This window comes from Nothobranchius furzeri, chromosome 5, assembly GCF_043380555.1.
Source record: "Nothobranchius furzeri strain GRZ-AD chromosome 5, NfurGRZ-RIMD1, whole genome shotgun sequence".
Classification (NCBI taxonomy): Eukaryota; Metazoa; Chordata; class Actinopteri; order Cyprinodontiformes; family Nothobranchiidae; genus Nothobranchius; species Nothobranchius furzeri.
In genome coordinates, this window is record NC_091745.1 from 44961761 (window position 1) to 44981461 (window position 19701).

At 42.3% G+C, this 19701-nt stretch overlaps 2 protein-coding genes across 5 annotated transcripts in view; both read left to right on the plus strand.

The window, feature by feature from the left end:
• Positions 1 to 1276: 1276 nt before the first annotated feature.
• On the plus strand, positions 1277 to 10439 carry LOC129163319 (uncharacterized). The gene is made up of 3 exons (XM_070550812.1): positions 1277 to 3716; positions 4910 to 5269; positions 9619 to 10439. Exons 1-3 carry the CDS (start codon positions 3621 to 3623, stop codon positions 10030 to 10032), a joined length of 870 nt encoding a protein of 289 aa, XP_070406913.1. The 5' UTR covers positions 1277 to 3620; the 3' UTR covers positions 10033 to 10439.
• Positions 10440 to 14599: 4160 nt separating this feature from the next.
• Positions 14600 to 19701, plus strand: part of adcy2a (adenylate cyclase 2a) — a 90499-nt gene continuing 85397 nt past the window's right edge. For 3 of the 4 annotated variants that reach the window (XM_015949128.3, XM_015949129.3, XM_015949130.3), the window contains exons 1-2: positions 14600 to 15196; positions 17701 to 17898. In XM_015949128.3, coding sequence (XP_015804614.2) covers positions 14657 to 15196; positions 17701 to 17898 — 738 coding nt within the window. In that variant the 5' untranslated portion in view covers positions 14600 to 14656. The remainder of the gene's footprint in view (positions 15197 to 17700; positions 17899 to 19701) is intronic. The other variant, XM_015949131.3, reaches the window with a different exon arrangement.

Genomic DNA, 19701 nt, shown 5'->3' on the forward strand with positions numbered 1-19701 from the left:
AGCAGCAGGCGTTGGACCCAGTAGAGGCTGCAGCAGCAGGCATGGGACCCTGAAGAGGCTGCAGCAGCAGGCGGAACTAAGAAGAGGCTGCAGCATGGAGGACCTGCAAGAGTAGGCCCCACAGGCATGGACCAGGAAGTTAGTGTACTGCAGGAGCAACGCGAGGAAACCCAGCTCGGCGGCAGGTAATCGATATACGGTCTGAGCAGGTGCACATCCCGATTCGCTGGGTCCATTGGCGGAGGCTCGGGTGAAGGGAAGCAGACATGGAGCGGGAAGACCAGCCCTACCACCCCGGAGAACGTTGGCGTGCGTAGGGGTTTTTACCTCCATCAAAACTCCAGGATCCTCGGCTTCCATTGGACAAACAGGACGGGGTGACACAGCAGGAGAGGAGAAATGATTTTGACCACCCCGAGAACAGGTAGGATGCGCCGAAAATCCCTCAGGCCGGAATCTCCCTCCGCTGAAAAGGGGACAAAGCAAAAAATAATCCTCCAGGGAGATGTTTTGAGCTCACCACAGGTCCAGGTTGGTCAGATCATTCTGTCACGTTGCGGGTGTGGAGATGATGGACCAAGTGTGGTGGCGCAGATCAGGAGGTACAGATGCAGGCTTCAGGTAAAGTAAAAAACTGTTTTAATGGTGGAACGGGAACGAACAGCACAGGACAACAATGACAAAAAACTACAATGATCTGACACAGGACATACGAGACGGGAGGTATAAATACACTGGGGAAAACCAGGAACACATGGGCAGGTTAACAAGGGACAGGGCAGGGGCAGATCATGACAGTTGGGCTTCCTATTTCCATACAACAGCTGTGTTTTTTTTATTAAGGGTTTTGCTGGTTTAATCCTAAAACCAAAATTCAGATAGTAAAAGTGAGCGATTTTGAAAAGAAAGACCAGATTACTTTTCTGGGAAGATAAGATGACATTTATATGAGTCAGACATCACAGAGAAAAACCACAATAACACTTTAAGCTATGGGATTATAAAAATGCTCTAGGGCAAACATTTTTCTAAGCAGACAGAACAGCTGAGCCTTGATCACGCATAATTCTGCTAAACATGCTCTGTCTGTTTTACTTTTCTAGTAGCAAACTGCTTTCCCATTTCCCTGACTGATTAAAGTACATGTTGGGTATTTTCTATATGATCCTTTTTGAGCTTTAAAGAACGTCTGCGCTCTTCTGTAAAGCTCACTGTTATCGAGTCTTAAAGAACGTCTGCTCCTGTAAGCTCATTGTTATCTCTGTTATCTCTGGAATGTGGTGTCCTGGGAGATGAACAGCCTGTAAGTCTGTAACTTGAGAAGGCCCGTCTTCTCTGTCCTGGTTGTCAATAAAACCCCTGTGAAACTGAGGAGTGACAGAGAGACTTGGGAACAGCTCCGGAGGGGGTTGACCCAGCGTCTTCTCTCCGCTGTTTGGCAACACAGTGTAAAATGAACTCCTCTGCGTGTATCTGTTTATTTCAGGTTAATGGGTCATGGAAAATACAAATTACCAATCTAATTCCCCTGCATGTGTCATCCTTTCAGGTAATATGGGATAAATAAAATATTACCTATCATTTTGGTGCCAAAACCCGGGAAGGCGAAGCTGTCGGTGGGAAGCTGTCTTCGGGAAGCCGTGCAGGCGCCACTTACCTCATCAAAGCCCGGGGAACTATAATTGTTTCACCGGCCGTTTTTTTAGCCCCGCAGGCAGATTCCCATTTACGCTCTCGCCTTCCCGAACTCAGGACGAATTTACCACGCAGAGGAGAGTAAGTACCTCATTATTTTGCACCTTTTTCCTTAACTGCTGGCAGTGTGTTTTTAAGCTGATTGTGGTGACTGCCATTCACGCACGAAAAGACATTTTCGTGTCCAGCTAGGGGTTGCACTGGAACTGTGAACCGTGGCTGTAGACCTGGTCTTGAATGAGGGAGGTTGTAATTAGTCTGTCTACGCGCACAGGCAGCCCACAGTGCTGTGGGTGGTAAGTACAGGTGAATGTGCAGGGGCACCTAAAACTGTTGCTATATACACGCAGCACAGAGTCCATGTGCTGGTGTCGAGTGGAGAGGATAGTTGCTAAAAATCACACTGTCGCTGGGATTGTTTAAATATTTCATGGTGCAACAAAGGTACACAAAAATTAATCACCGCTACAGTTGGCCAAAGAATCCACAGTTGGTCTAAATTCGGCCTTGCTGTGTGTTATTTGTAATTTGTTGTGCATCTGGTATTGGGGCTGCGTCCCATTTCTGATCGGATTTGCCACTTCTGGTTGTGCAGATCTTTGTGGTCCTGTGATTTGTTGCTGACATATTAGTGTCGGCTGTCCCATCACAGACATCGGACGTCTGTGCTGCATTGTGGTTTTAAATCTGTGCCAAAGTGTTAAAAACCCGGCTGTGAACTTTGCTTCGGCGGATATCTGTGTTTGTTTGTGAAGGCATACATGTCTCTGTGTGTGTGTGTGTGTGTGTGTGTGTGTGTGTGTGTGTGTGTGTGTGCGTGCGTGCGTGCGTGTGTGTGTGTGTGTGTGTGTGTGAAAAGGGGCGTGTATCTGGGTTTTTGAGTGTGTGTGAATCCTGCAGGTTCTGTTCTAAGTGTGATTGTGTAGCTACAGTTCTGAAGCTTTGAGCCGGCTCTGTCTGTCTGTCTGTCTGTCTGTCTCTGTCTCTCTATGTGTGTGTGGAGCTGAGGTGTTAAACGCAGAGCTGGTGCGTATATAGGAAAGAAGTGGGTCACAGGGTTATTGATGTAACAGTGCAGGTGTTTGTTTAAACGGAGGGTCATCAGCTTTGATCACATCTTAGGCCCTGTCCACACGTAGCCGGGGATCTGCCAAAACATAGATATTTTTCTACGTTTTGGACTGTCATCCACACAAAAACGGAGTTTTTTCACACGAAAATGGATCTTTTTAAAAACTCCGGCCAAAGTGAAGATCTGCATTTTCTCCGTTTTGGGTGTCTGCGTGTGGACAGACAAAACCGGAGTTTTAAGGTCCGCAACGTCACTTTCCGTGACAAAAAAATGCTGACATCACGTGTGCGACCTGTGTTTACACTAGCCGACAGCATGGATGCCCTCAGAGCTGCGCTCGCTTTATCAATTGTCCAAGCGCTTTTTGCTTGTTTGTTTTTGCAAGCGGAATTACTGCTCCTTGCGGAAGACCACAGATGAAGGACGAGGTTAAGAACGAGGGAAGTACTGCCGCCTACAGGTCTGGCATGTCCTTAACAACGTATTTATCTGGGTACGTGTGGACAGTTGTTTTTTAAAACGAGGTGGTGTGGATGCAAGTTTTTGGAGGGGCAGATATTCGTTTTTTTTAAAAAACGGCTACGTGTGGATTAGGCCTTTGAGTGGTGAAGGAAGACCTCTTTGATCACCCTCCTGTTATCTGTAACTTCCTGAGACAAGATGATTATCTCTGGAATGTGGTGTCCTGGGAGATGAAGAGCCTGTAAGTCTGTAACTTGAGAAGGCCTGCCTTCTCTGTCCTGGTTGTCAATAAAACCCCTGTGAAACTGAGGAGTGACAGAGAGACTTGGGAACAGCTCCGGAAGGGGTTGACCCAGCGTCTTCTCTCTGCTGTTTGGCAACACAGTGTAAAATGAACTCCTCTGTGTGTATCTGTTTATTTCAGGTTAATGGGTCATGGAAAATACAAATTACCAATTTAATTCCTCTGCGTGTGTCATCCTTTCAGGTAATATGGGATAAATAAAATATTACCTATCAGTACATTTAATATAATTTTTTTGTTAAATCTCTGTTTGAAAAAATGACATACAATGGTAAAAGATTGATGTATTCAAAGTAAAACTTTTGCTGCTCTCTTGTCTACAATGGAGGGCTTGGACTGGTTAAGACGCTGGCATCATTAACCTTTTCTGTGATGGGCTGGAGGTGACTTCTGCACTGAACTGAGTACAATTTAATAACAATTTCATGTGTCTATGCCGACTGTTAAGCTTGGTTTATGCTTGACGTGTCGGCGAGGTTCGCACAACTCCGCGCGGCAAAATTGCGTCATTTTAACAACCACGCCCCTCCACCGCACCTCCGCACCGACCAAACTTTCCGCACCGCGCACCTAGGAAATTTTCTAACCACGCGGACGGTCGGACGCGGAAAAACATGGCTGACTGGCAAGATCAAGTATGGCAGAGGTTCGTAAATACAGACATTTGTATGATTCAGCTCTCAAAAATCACCGTGATCAACATGTTGTTAATAGTTCTTGGAGAGAAATAGCTCGCACTGTCGGAAAAGACGAGGACGCTGTTAAAAAATGCTGGAATGCCATGTTCTAAACAACAGTCATTTTTACTTCTACTATGGTGGTGTTGGATGCATGCTGTAGAGCTCCATGCTTCCCCACACAGTTTGGGAGCAGTGGCGGCTGGCCAGTAGAGGGCGATAGGGCGCCGCCCTCCGAGTTTCCCCTGTGTTTTTAATTTTTATTTTAAAAAATAAATAAATAAAATTAACAATAATCACATATTCTAAGTTAATTGTGTGTTTTGTAACAAAAATAAATCATATATGTATATATATCTATATTGGTCTCTGCCGGTCTCTGCCGAGCGGTGGAGGCTGTGTGCTGTTTTTCAATCGCCCAAACAGGACGGGACCAGTTGTCCAATTGCTGACAAGAAAATCAAAGGGTAGGAATGGGAATGTATCCAATCAGCGTCGACGTTGTTTCAGAAAGTTTCAGAAGCATGATGGGCGATAGAGCTACCGCCAAGGCTTTCGTTGATGTTCGGTAGAACTCGGACAGTCTCGACTCCAGCACGTTTTGACGGTCGTGACGCAGACGTAGACATGGATGCCAGTGCGCCTACAACATGGATACCGGATCTCAGCAGCCACTGAATTCAGTTCGGTCTCCTCCAGTATCCGTTCGAGAGGAGAACTATGGTGGAAAAACTTAATGTCAAAGAGCTTGGACCAGATCAGCCCGATGTAAAGATAAGCCAGCAGGAGAAGGAGAAGGGTAAACTGTACACACGACGCTTCTCCCAAAATTGGTACACCAGGAAGCAGTGGCTAGCTGGATGCAATCACGCTAATGCGTTATTTTGCTTTCTGTGTTTGTTATTCAAAACGGCTGGGATCCACAGAAGGTGGATGTGGAACTTGTGTCTCATTGGGGACTCCATTCATTCTCTGACTGAGGAATGCAGCGCATCAGTGCAGCAGCCAACAAAGAAACGGAGGACGTTTGGACAGGGAGAACAGCAGCTGGGTGCAGAGGTAAGCTGACCATTATCAGAATCAGAAATCCTTGGTTGTCCCACAAACCGGGACATTTGTTTAATAACATGTACATTGTTTAATGTGCAATAACTGTAAAAACTAATTTCAACACACATACTTATTATACATATTTAATCATGTAAATGTGTATTTCAAGTAAATTTGTACATACATCAATCTGATTCCATTTTACTTGTTACACTTCTGCTGCAGCAAACAAATTTCCCAGCTTGGGAAGTGGGAAATATGACATTTGTAAGAGGATACTGATGACATTATTTCCTATGAAAGTGTTTCCACTTTCCATAAGTCCTAACAGTGTAAATTTCTGGCATTTTGTCTAAGTAGTGTTTACTACCATTACTGTAACAGTGACCTGCTCATAATTTTTCGTGTTCACTCAAATGTTGAAATTAAACAAAATGTTTTTGTTACTTGCCTCTTGCATTGCCTATTTACCATTTATGGTCATGTTATTTTATGTGCAATTTAATGCAATATTTTTCAACCTTGGTCCGCAAGGCAGTTTGCCAATAGTCAGACACACCTGGATTAATCAGTTTGTCCAATGATGTAAGACAGGAAATAAAAGAGCTGTGCTTAATTCAGGAAATAGTGAAGTTGTGCACAAAGCTCAGAAAGCACAAGTTTGTTTAAAAAAAATAGCACAGCCCCACCAAAAATATTTTTCACCAGCCGCCACTGTTTGGGAGAATATTGGCTCACCGCAGAGACGAGCCGCATGAACCATAAACGCTGCAAGTTGTGAAGCACGTTCCATCCGCGAGCGGCATCACCAAGCGGAAAGTAAATGCGTCAAGCATAAACCAAGCTTTACGCTCCAAGTAAGAGGATGGGATTTCAGTTAAAAGCATATCATGTGAATTGTTTTGTTCGATAGTTTAAAAAAATGTTTTATTTAAAGTTCATGCAGTAAAAGAAAACATCATTAATGCAAACAAATGATTCTCTATACTGAACCAAACAAGTAGATTTCTGTCAGAGTCCCAGTGTTGATTCAGCATGAACATTAGACACAGCCAACAGTGTGCTACGCAACAAAAACACAGTAGACTGATATTTTAGTCACTTCTCTGCTCATTCTACAACACTCTTAAGTAGCTGGCTGTATATTCAAGAAATTTCCACTTAAGACAACATTTCATTTCCTGCCAATAGAAAATATTGAGATCAGTAGAAAAGCATATTCTGTCTCTTATTACTTAAGTTCACTTTTACTGTCTGCTTCATTTGGAAAAAAGACAATTTGGCAATTCAAGTATTCCATAACACCGCCTCTGGTGTTGCTCCATGTGAGGTTCATTTTCAGCCAACAAGGAAGATGCACCTGCATCACCCATCAGGCTGTGACCAAAGGAGGCCACAAAAGTGAAAATGAGTAAAGAAAAAGGCCAGGAAGAATAATAGCACAGAGAACCAGGAAGAGACCGGTGAGAAGAAAGATACAGACATGGGAGAAGAAGAAGAAGAAAGAAGCTCAATAAAAGTTAACAACCTAAGGAGATGAAACAAAATGGTGATTTAGCTAAAGACTGTTTCTTAAAGATGGAAGAAAAATCTTCATCTTGATATTCCACTAAACATTCATTCACTTTTATTATGTATTTTGTGTTTTGTTGTAATTGTACATCTTCAGTTTTTATTGTGGTTATTCTTAACCTCAGTTGCTTCTTTGGTTTGTTCTCCATTCCTCCCTCGCATCTGGTTTAAGTTGCCTCTCATTGTCTCACCTGCCTTGTATCAGTTGTTATCCTGCCACAGGATAAATTAGTGCTAATCCTCTTTATTCCTTACGCACGCACACACACACACACACACACACACACACACACACACACACACACACACACCCTCTCTCTCTCTTCTCTCTCTCTCTCTCTCTCTCTCTCTCTCTCTCTCTCTCTCTCTCTCTCTCTCTCTCTCTCTCTCTCTCTCTCTCTCTCTCTCTCTCTCTCTCTCTCTCAGGCCTTTGGCTATGATATGTACATACATTACTTTTACTTACTTACATCACTGCCTTCAGATTGTGACATTGACAGAACCAGATTAATGTAATGTATGATCTAAAACCTGTACACATGCTTACAGTTAGGTTAATTATGTGTTTTAGCCAACATGTGGGTTATTCAAACATCTAAAGCACATCTTTTTGTTAAGTGCAAATCAAGAATAAAAATTGAATGAAGGTTGAGTAGGAATAGAAAGTCAGACTCTGAATATTTAAATCAGGGGTGCCCAATCCTGGTCCTGGAGGGCCGGTATCTAGTAGCTTTTGTGGTTTTTCTGCTCCAACACACCTGATTAACTGGTTAAATTACCAGTGCAGCAGCTCGTCTGGCTGTGTAGAAGCGTGTTGATCACCTGCTGATTTAAATCAGGTGTGTTGAAGCAGAATTAAAACTAAAACATGCTGGATACCGGCCCTTGAGGACCAGGATTGGGCACCCCTGATTTAAATGTATTTCTAGAATATTAACCAAACTCGTTTCTTATCCGAGTTATGAATTAAACATTTTGCTCACTGCACATTCCCCATAAAATGTGTTATTTGTTCTGTATGGTGATATAAGGTGATGCTGAGGTTTTTATGTGGCGGTAAGTCAAAACAGTACAAGTGTTTGGTTTGGGACAGACGTGGTTATTTTTACACTTTAGGACTTGAAAGTGCATCAGACAACAAAGAGAATCACAGATTTATGCAGAGTTCCTTCCTTCCTTTACTAACACCTTTGCAGAACATTTTGTGTTACTTTTAGCAATGAGTGAGAAAGTCAACCATAATCCAAAAAGCTCCAAAGCTTTAAAATAACTGAATATGCATCATAAGCAACATATTCAAATGGAAAATCTGGTGATAAAGGCAACGTAATTGTGGAACAACTCTCAGGCTGACTAACTGATGTGAAAGACCTTGCTGCTCTGAATACAAAATGTTACATTTCCTTGAGGGCCACTACCTGCATGCTTCCCTGCACCAACATCTGGTTTGAATCAATGGGTGATTAACAGGCTTCTGAAGGACTTGAGGACACGATAAAGAGGTGATTCAACGATTGAACCAGGTGTGATGGAGCAGGGAAATGGATAGAACATTCAGGGTATTGACCCTCTAGGTCCAGGTCAGTTCTGTTTTCTTGATACATTTTTCACAGCCCTTTGTTTAACTTTAACCCAATTAAAAAAAATAATTCAAGAATATTCTGTTAGTGGAGTTTTCCTCTCCACTGTCGCTACATGCTTGCTTAGTATGATGATTGCTGCAAAGTCTCTGACACTAGTCAGTGACTCGATGCAATCTGCTGGGTTCCTTCTATAGAAAACGTTCAACTAATTTGCATAATGAACTGAATTCAACTGGAATGTTCGAAGTGCCTTCAGATGACTCTGGTCATTGTAAAGGATGGGTAGTTTACATCTGTCACAAACTCCTCCTCCTGACCATCTCTACTTACCTAGCGGGCGGAGCACTACACATCCCAGCATTCCCATCGCCGGCGCGGCTCGGCAACGTCATCACGTCAACTCTATTTAGGGAAGTGCCACCGCTGAGTTGTCACTCAGTCATCGTACTAGACATACGTCGAACCTAGTTCTCAGTATGATCCACCATCAAACCAGGGAAGAGATCTTCCCTCGCTGCCTACCACTGGTAAGACAGCTTCCTTAATTATTCGGAACCGCAGCTCAGCCTCGGCTCTATCTGAGCGCTGCATCGCCGTTCCTAGATCAAAGCTGCGTACTCTGTTCAACCTAACGCTAGCCACTCCGCGTCTGGGTCACACAGCCACCCTACAAGCAACCTCCGTTACGCTTCAGCTCAGCCAATCCAACCTGACAGGATGACGGAGTCTCAGATTGACCCAGCGGAGTTTGCTCAGCTGCGTGCAGAAGTCGCTCAGCTGCACGCCCTAGTAGATCTATCTATCTATCTATCTATCTATCTATCTATCTATCTATCTATCTATCTATCTATCTATCTATCTATCTATCTATCTATCTATCTATCTATCTATCATCTATCTATCTATCTATCTATCTATCTATCTATCTATCTATCTATCTATCTATCATCTATCATCTATCTATCTATCTATCTATCTATCTATCTATCTATCTATCTATCTATCTATCTATCTATCTATCTATCTATCTATCTATCTATCTATCTGTCTGTCTGTCTGTCTGTCTGTCTGTCTGTCTGTCTGTCTATCTGTCTGTCTGTATAGTAATTATTTAAGGATTGTACTTTAGAATGCCAAACCCGAGACAGATAAAACTGGTTCCTCATTCTGTGTTGCTGTCATTTTATGTTTGTCCCATTAAAGGAGGCTGCAGTGATGGGGACACCCGTTTGTAACACGGAGGTTGCTGATGATGGTGCATCAAACCAAACAAAGAGGAAAAGGGGCCTAAGCAGCTTCTTTAAGGCCCCTCACAGACCAGCAGCTCCAGGTGCAGAACATACTCTTCAACTGGACCAGGCCATAGCTTGTGAGCTTCAGGGGTACCTCCAGGCAGGGACCCTGGACACAGAGGAAGACCCACTGGGGTGGTGGAAGCTATCACAGAACCTCTTCCCACGACTCTGCATCCTGGCAAAGAAATATCTTTGCATCCCAGCCACAAGTGCCTCATCAGAAAGGGTCTTCAGCACTGGTGGAAATGTTGTCAACTGCCTGTGTGCATCCCTAAGGCCTGACCATGTTAATAGGCTGGTGTTTTTGGCTAAAAACCTTTGAAAGGTTGCAGGAACCATGTTTTGTTGAGTCATTTTAAGATTGTATGGGACTCTGGCCTACTAGTTTTTATTTATTTTTTACAAAAGGTACTACTTTCAGTGTTTAATTTTATTTTTGTTCAGGCAGCAACTATAGTTGACATACCTCAATGTCAGTTTGATGCAATTGTGCATTGTGTGGCTATACAGCTTGCCTTGATGTTTGGTTATTTGTATGCATAAATATTATGCAGTATTTGGAAGTTCACTGAACATTAACGTTTACATTTTTTTTCTTATATTGCAAAGCAAACATTTGCACAGTGGTTAGTATTTGCACACCATTTTATATTTTTTGACAATCTTTAAAGCAATTATTCAATACATTGTTATAGTTAAATAAATATCGTGAAATAATCACGATCTCAATTTCATTGAAAATAATCGTGATTTTCATTTTTGCCATAATCGAACAGCCCTACAAGACCCCAAGATATTCCTCCACTTTGGGGAGGACCTCATCCTTCACCCGGAGAAGACGTTTTACCCTTTTCTGACTCAAGATCATGGTCTTTGATTTAGGGAAGCTGATTCTCATCACAGCTGATTCACACTTGGTTGTGAACCGCTCCGGCGAGAGCGGGAGATTACGTTCTTATGAGGTCAACAGGACCACATCATCTGCAAAAACCAGAGACCTGATCTTTAGGTCACCAAAATAGATCCCCTCAACACCTTCGTTGTGCCTAGAAATTCTGTCCATAAAAGTTATGACTAGAATTGGTGACAAAGGGGAGCTTTGGCATAAACTAATTCCCATCGAGAACAAGATACTGGCAATGCGGACCAAGCTCTGACATGGGTCATACAGGGACGTAACAGCCCGTATCAGAGGGCCTGGTACCCCATACTTCTGAAATATCCACCACAGGGCCCCCAGAGGAACATGGCTGAACACCTTCTCCAAATCCACAAAACACATGTAGATTGTTTGGGCAAACTCCCACTCACCCTCCAGGACCCCTCTAAGGGTATAGAGCTGTTCCAGTGTTCCACGGCCAGGACAAAAAGCACATTGTTCCTCCTGATTCTGAGGTTCGACAATCCGATGGACCTTCTTCTCCAGAACCCCTGAAAAGACCTTACCAGGGTGGGTCGAGAGTGTAATTCCCCTGTAGTTGGAACACACACTGCATTGACAGACACCATCCCCTGTCTGTCATTCAAATGGAACTGCCCCCAAACTGTGCAATTGCAGAGCCTCGTCAGTCAACACAGCCCTACGACATCCAGAGCCTTAAGGAACTCCGGGCGGATCTATTCCACCCCCACCAAGGAGCTTTTTGACAACCTCAGTGACCTCAGCTCCAGAGAGTCCGACCCAAAGTCCCTGGACTCTGCTTCCTCACTGGAAGACATGCCGATGGGATTGAGGAGGTCTTCAAAGTACTCCGCCCATTGCTCCACAATGTCCCGAGTCAAGGTAAGCAGCACACCATCCCCACCATACACAGTGTTCACTGCTTTCCCCTCCTGAAGTGCCGGATGGTGGACCAGAATCTCCTCAAAGCCCTTTGATTGTCATTTACCATGATCTCACGAACTCCTCCCACACCTGGGTTTTTGCCTCGGCAACCACCCAAGCCACATTACGCTTGGACTGCTGATACCTGTCAGCTGCCTCTCGAGTTCCACAGGCCAAAAAGATCTGATATGACTCTTTCTTCAGCTTGACGGCATTACTGTGACTACCACCAGCAGGTACCGGGGTTGCTGCCATGACAGGCACTGATGACCCTGCGGCTACAGATCTGGTGGACCGTCTCGACAATGGACGAATGGAAGAGGGTCCATTCAGACTCAATGTCCCCCGCCTCCCCCGGCACATATTGGAAGTTCTGTCGGAGATGGGAATTGAAGCTCCTTCTGACAGGAGACTCTGCCAGATGTTCCCAGCAGACCCTCACAACTCACCACCAGATAGTGGTCAGTTGACAGCTCCACTCCCCTCTTTACAGAAGTGTCCAACACATGCTGCTGCAGATCAGATGAGACAACAACAAAGTTGATTATCGGGCTGCGGCCTAAGGTATCCTGGTGCCGAGCACATACGGACATCTTTATGCCTGAACATGGTGTTCATTATGGACAATCCATGACTAGCATAGAAGTCCAATAACAAAACACCACTCAAATGCAGATCAGGGGGCTGTTCCTTACAACCACACCTCTCCAGTTCTCACTTTCCTTGCCCACTTGAGTGTTAAAATCTCCCAGCAGAACGAGAGAGTCACCAGAAGGAGCGTTCTCCAGCACCTACTCCAAGGTGGGTAAAGGGCAGATAGTCTGAACTGCAGGTGGTGCATAAGTACAAAAACGGTCAGGACCCATCCCCCCACATGTAGGCGGAAGTAGGCAACCCACTCGTTCAGCTAGTATGCACACCCCTGCTCAGCACCTCTCAGTCGGGGTAGCTCCAAAGTGGTAGAGTGTCCAGCCCTCTCAAGGAAACTGGTCCAGAGCCAGAGCCATACGTTGAGGTGAGTCCGACTATATCTAATTGGAACCTCTCAACCTTGCACACCAAGTCAGCCTTTTTCTCTACCGGAGAGGTGACCTTCTACATGCCAAAAGCCAGCTTTTGTAGCTGAGGGACAGACTGTCAATGTCCCTGCTCTCGGCCACCACCCGTCACACACTGAACCTGACCCATTTTGCCCCTTCCACGAGTGGTGAGCCCATTGGAAGAGGGACCCACGTTTCTTCTTCGGGCTGTGCCCGGCCAGGCTCCATGGATGAAAGCCCAGCCACCAGGTGCTCGCCAACATGCCCCAACTGCCAGAGGGGGGCCTCGGTGACCCATGTCCGGACGAAGGAACACTATTTCCATGTATATTTTTCTTCATAAGGGGTCTTTGGGATGCTCTTTTTGCAATCTCTCACCTAGGACCTGTTTGCCAATGGTTGACCCTTCCAGAGGAATAAAGCCTCAGACAACTTAGTGCCTATGATCATCTTGAGTCACTCAATAAGTGATAAGTAATTGTGAGACCAGTTTTAACCAAAATATTCAAGAACTTTATTTTTTCCCCAAACCAAACAGCTCTATTAGAAAAAGTTATTGCAATCCTAGCAACTTTTCTTATTTAGAAAAAAAAAGATGCTCATATCTACAGAATCAAGTCAAATGTAGTGGCTTTAAACTGACCAGTTTTCCGTGATTTTCCGTGTTTTGCTTTAACACTCAGCATATGCTGGACAGATCATTTTGAGCTTGTTGGAAAACAATTGGTTTCAGTTTCAGATTAATAATAAAATGAAATAGGTAGAAAAGCATGCTAATTTTAACAATGAGATTAAACTACACTCCTAACAGGACCAAGTCGCCCCTGGAGAAAAGAGATCATAGACAAGAACAGAGCTAATGGAGAAAGATGTGTGATAAAAGTAAACAAATGTGACATCATATTGCAATAGTTCATTTAAACGGCTGCTTACCTCTTTCAGACAGCTGTTTTATTATTTTTATTTTTTTGTAATATTTGAAATTAGCTGAATCATGAGTGTGCATAGATAAATGGTGTGGATTTTCAGGTCTCGTATTTTCTTTCAAACAGCTGTTGGTTTATTAAAACTGATGCAAAAACGATTATATCTTATTCTCAAAACCTGTGTAAGGCAATTTTTTGTTTTAAATCAACTTTCCCCAGTTTTAACCAAACAACACTGAACAGTGCCTGAAATATGTTACCAAGCACCTCCTACTGTTGATAGGTTCTGTTCTGTAAATCAGTGACTAGACCTTAAGTTGGAGTAATGAGTCACACGTCTTTGATTAAGGTGACGTTTACGAAGTGCATGCTTTGTTAAGAAGGCTGCAGGCATCCCATCTTCAGTCTGGGGGTAGGACATGACACATGAAAAAATTCCTATATTATAATATAATGATTCATTTTTAGAAATCAGTCCCAATTAAAATAATTAGTCTTTATTATTATTATTATTATTATTATTATGTTTATGTTTATGTTTCTGCAGTAGCAGACATCTAAATTTATTCAATTTAATTTTAGTGTTTAAAGGCCCAGATTATTCCATCACTGTACATCTTTTTAGATGTACGCATATTCATTGCAATTTTTCGGTTTGTCACACCACACTCCGTTTTTTAGCCACATTGACTCAACTACACTGAACATTTTGATTCTGGGTTTATGTTTATCTGATGAACAAGTTTCTTTTTTCTTTTGCATAAAATTAAAATAATGCTTATCTTCACATTACAAATTATGATAGTTGCTTTTATTGGAGTGTAAAGTTTACCTGCTGTTATGCTTATTATGTTTGGAGAATTTTTTATTCACAGTCATTTACTATGTACTCACATTACTTTTTGAATCCTAATAATCAAAATTATTTCTTCCGTCGTTCCTCCTTTTCTCTGGTGGACGTCTCTCCTTCTCTCTGTTCTGCACCTCCTTTCCCCCCCCTCCCCTCCCCTTTAAGCCCTTTCCCCCTCCCCTCCCCTCCCCTCTCCCTTCACTTCACTTCCCTCCCACTTTTCTCTCTCTCTTTAAAGAGCACTCTGTGTCTGTGCTTCCCTTCATTTTCCACCCCAACATGTTGGCAGTGGAAGAACGAGGAAGATGCTGCGCTCTACCGTTGGTGCGTTCTTGCCACCTCTCCAGCCAGTGCACACTGCGTCTGAGTCAGACTCAGCATCAGCCTTCAGTTGTCTCCGGCTAAAGGATTTAAGGGAGGAGGTGGAGGAAGAACCGAGGAGCAAGCTGGAACTCAGGAGTTCTCACTCCAGGGTCCCCAATGAGAACAACGTTACAAAAACAGAACAGAACAGCAACTGCTCTTCTTCTGTGATGGAAACTACTAATGCCTCAGCAGTAACCACCTCCTCTTCTGCTTTCCCCCTCTCCTTTTCCTCCCTCTCGGCTCCAAGATCTATGTGGCAAGAAGCGATGAGGAGGAAGCAGTATCTCCTTGACCGGGCAGGAGTGTCTGGTGAAGTGGATAAAGAAGGAAGTGGTGAGGAGAAGAGGAGAAGAACCCCAGACTGGCTTTATGAATCCTACTACTGTATGAGCCAGCAGCACCCTCTCATTGTTTTTCTGCTCCTCATAGTGATGGGAGCCTGCCTGGCTTTGCTGACTGTGTTCTTTGCTTCGGGGCTGGTAAGCTGCTCATTCACAACGCGCGCGCGCGCGCGCGCACACACACACACACACACACACACACACACACACACACACACACACACACACACACACACACACACACACACACACACAAATGCAAATTAACACACACCAAAGGCCATAACTTCACATGTATAGATTTATATTTCAGCATTATATGGTACATGTCTCTGTTGATGGGACATTAATTAAAGGTAAAGCAGGAAATCTATACAGAACGTATGTTATTTAGTTTGTGGACAGCTGTGGAGGTGGGTGCCAACACGTCCTGCATATTCTACAAATAAGCACAGAATCCGAGTCACACAGAGTGGCTTGGTGTTAATTGACAAACTTGCACACACACACATGCTTTTGCAGTGCCTCTATGCACCCACATGCAGACTCTCACAGCATGCGGTGCTCATCACAGCTGTAACGTGAAGTGAAGGGTGAGATAAAAGTGAAGGGGGAGGATAAAGGGCTTAGTTATTGTTTGAACTGATGCTTGACTGAACTGCAGAGGAGCGTCTGGTTTTGCTCTGTCACTATTTTAACAGGGTTACCTTTGTAATGTGACCCTGGAAATGCAAACCAGAAATCAAATGATTATCATTTAAAATCCACATATTGTTACCACATTCACTAATGCAACTTCACTGTATGTTGTGTTGTTTTTTTTATTGGCTCTGCTTATAGGTAAGATTTAGTCAAAATCTTAGTACACAATGTACATGTGCATTGTACATCACATAGACAATATATAATTAACATCTCGTTGCTATAATTTATTGTATTCTGCCTATTAAGAAGTGTTTTCATGCTTCTTTTTTGCAATAATTATTAACATTAAAATATCAGAATATGTTTCTGTAGTTTTTACTTATGAAAATGAATGTTTGTTTTATTGGAAAATACTCCCCCCAGGACATTTAAAAAGCAATCCATCAAAATTTTGAGTGTCTCTCACATGCAAACGTTGCAGCATTTTGTAGGAGTCACCAGCTCTGATGGGACAAAATGATTTCAATTCTTTTAATTCCTTTCATTTCAGAACTCAACAATATATCAATTTTGTCATAAATGCTGCAGCAGACACTGTTTTCCACCTCTGATGTTTCTTATTTCAAGCCTCCACAGGAGGTAAAAACCATTATATAACCCTCATGTACAAGGCTATATTTGTTTTAATGAAATCAGGACATTTTTTTAAAATCAGTTTTGATGTGATAAACAAGTAAAGACTAGAGCCCACACATTATTCTTGTGGATGAGCTGAGAAGCTGCTATATTATTGATGTCCAGTTCCAGATGCAATGTTTTTCTTCAACAGTATATAAAAATTTCTTCTTCTTTATGCGTGGCTGCTTCTTTGCCCTTTTTTTCCTCTTCATCATCCTCCATTTCTCCTCCATCTCTCTCACCTCATTTTTTTTCTGTGACTTTCATTTTTATCCCTTCATCCCTCCATCCTTCTGGATGGCTGACCTAAATCCTTTGCTGTTTTGAAGGCCCGCTCTGGGCGAGACAAACCGCGTGTGGCTTTCTGCCGTCACATACATCCTCTCATGTCCCGTTGCGTTGATTGTGCATGAGAAAAAGACGAAATTTGATGGGATGGAGGCTAAACAAGGAAAGCAGAAAGGACAAGAGGAAGGAGAAGTGTTTTGTTTTGCAGAAGGAACGGATAGATGTGCCGCTCCTCACCAATAATGTTTTATTATTCAGATTTTTCAGTCTGCAGCTACTTAACATAATTTTTTAACATTTATCGTAATCCAAAAAAGTTATTTTATAATATTCTGTTCAGTGTGTGGTGATAGGCAGTGTTGATTTAATACATTCACCCCCCCCCCCCCCCATCCCATCCCATCCCACCCCATCCCTCTGTACCATTTCTACCTCCTGAAATTTTGATTTCATCCTTCATAAGTGAACAACAGAAAGCAGTAGCAAATCTATTATGCATGTGGCTTGAGCTTTAGAGGTCAACAGTGGGAGCCTGTAACAATGGGACAAATTATTCTCAAGTATAAATTAATGTGCAAAAAAGTGATTTTGTATTCTAATTTTCAATCTTTAAATCAAAGCCAACATTTTCAAATCAATGATTTAAGAACTGCATTCTCAGATCATGCACAATACAGGATTTTCATTTAATGCTGTTTGTATGATGAATAGCACTTTGAGATTGCATAAAAATGTCAACACACATGCAATAAGTTATATGCGTTTACCTATTTCACGCATCACTCCTTTTCCTTTTTAAGTCACCCAATGATAAAACAGCTCATGATACTTTCCAGTTTTAGCACATTTGAGAAAAAGTGCCATCAGAGTAGCATTTTGCTCTAAAATGGTTTGAACTAAGGAAGCAAATGATTTTGTGTTTCTCCAAACATTAATTTTCTATGAGGATCTTTTCCCAACTTAAATTATGTGACAGCTAGCTTCCTGGCCTCTCTCCAATGCATTTATCTTCTGCCTTTATTCTTTCGCAGAACGTTGCAGACCACGTGGCCTTCGTCATCACAATTCCCACCACACTGGCGATATTCCTGGCAGTCTTTGTACTGGTCTGCATTGAGTCTGTTTTCAAGAAGCTGTTGCGTATTTTCTCTTTGGTCATCTGGGCTTGCTTGGTAGCAATGGGATACCTTTTTATGTTTTCTGGAGGAATCATCTGTCCATGGGACCAGGTAAGAAGACATCAGACATTAATGAAGCTGTTACCTTATATGCATGTTGAGATTAATTTGAACACATTTATTCTCGTTTCTATAATTGACTGATTTATCTTTTTAATAGTTAATAACAGCTGCCTGCCAAAAGGAACAATCATCGGGTAGTCTGTTATGTACAATAGCTGTAAATTAGTGCAATTTAAATAATGCATCATTGTTGGTCTTGCATTTATAAAATGTTTCAAGCAACCCACTGATACACTTGCTAATATTCCAGTGCCATGTGAAAGTCTTGCATCCATTCTGTTCAGTTCTCCTTAGGGTATGTAGAGTCCGGGGAGGTTAAACTGAATCCCAGTGCAAAATCAAAAAGTTAAATGCAGCTAAAAATGATGATGAATATAAAATGCAGTAGTTCAGTTATGTTGATGAGAATTGTTCCAGTATGTGCGCTACACTCTTGTAACCTAACATCTGTTGTTATTTTAACCCAGCCATAAGATGATGTTTAACCAAGAGTTTCTTTCCTGCACCAAAGTATTCATCCTGCACCAGGGCTCTGTGAAAACACCACTGTACATTAGGTCTTTATCATTTGAAAGCTGCACTCCTTCAGCAATACTTAGCAAGACGGATGTGGGCTGTAGACTCATTGATCACAAAGATGCACTGATTCACACACCTCACCATTCATTACTTCTGCAAATGTTAGGCCATTATGTCACTCCTGCTCTTTACTGCAGCATCTTAGCCATGTTAATTAACACAAACTTAATGGGCATAATTTTTTACAAGCTCTGTAGTCTATGCTTTTTAAGAGGTTGTTGCCATTTCATTAGCTGAGAGGAAACGAGTCATTATAGCCTTTTCATGTTGGTCCGTCTTAGTACACAGTATTCATTATTATAATTTTCCAGCTTTGAAAATGGAAAACTTGTCCCGTGTATTAGTGAAAAAGTGAGTCACATGTCTTCGTGCAGTCTTTGATGAAAAAGCTTTGAATGATGCATACATGCTCTTTTCCAATAACCCAGACTACTTTTTAGGCCTCCCTTAAGACATATTAGTCATCATAGTACAATTAATAGATTTTCATTTCTCCAGTACTAAATAAACTGGGCCAGCTTTAACACACAAATGTACTTTGTTCTCTTGTGACACTAAAGACAACAGTGGGAGCATGGGTGTAGCTCCATGGTTGTTGGGTGCTGAAGGTATGACACAATCCACAAAATTATAAACGTAAGACTTTGTCTTTGTTCCCATTGGTAATAAGCTTTCTCTCAAATGTTGTTCACAACTCTGTCCACGACATTTTTTTTTATTTCTTTCTTTATTGAACATGTAAATCAATAGACAAATCAAAGTATTCAAAAAGTATTCAAAAAGAAACCCATACATATGTATATGCATATATATATGTGGAACATGTTCAATAGGAAGGGAAAGAAGCTTTGGTAGCTCATATAATCCCCCCAAATCAAATTTCAAGAAAGATAAAACAAACAAAAAATATATATATTTTCCCTACACCGAGTGTCATAGCCATTTTCTCATAACATGTTTCATCCTCAATCACACAAACAAAATTTACATTTTTTTATGTTTCACCTCCCCCCTTCCAATGTTCCCAGCTCCCAGCTCACCAACAACAGACAATTACAATCAAATGCAACACCCTTACAACTTTTCCTCCTCCTCCATGTAATTAATTGGTCTATTTTTTTTATACTTATTTTTGAACTTATGCAATGAGGGACTTTGCTTTAGATCCCCACTTAGCTTATTCCAAACTTTTACACCTGTAACAGAAAAACA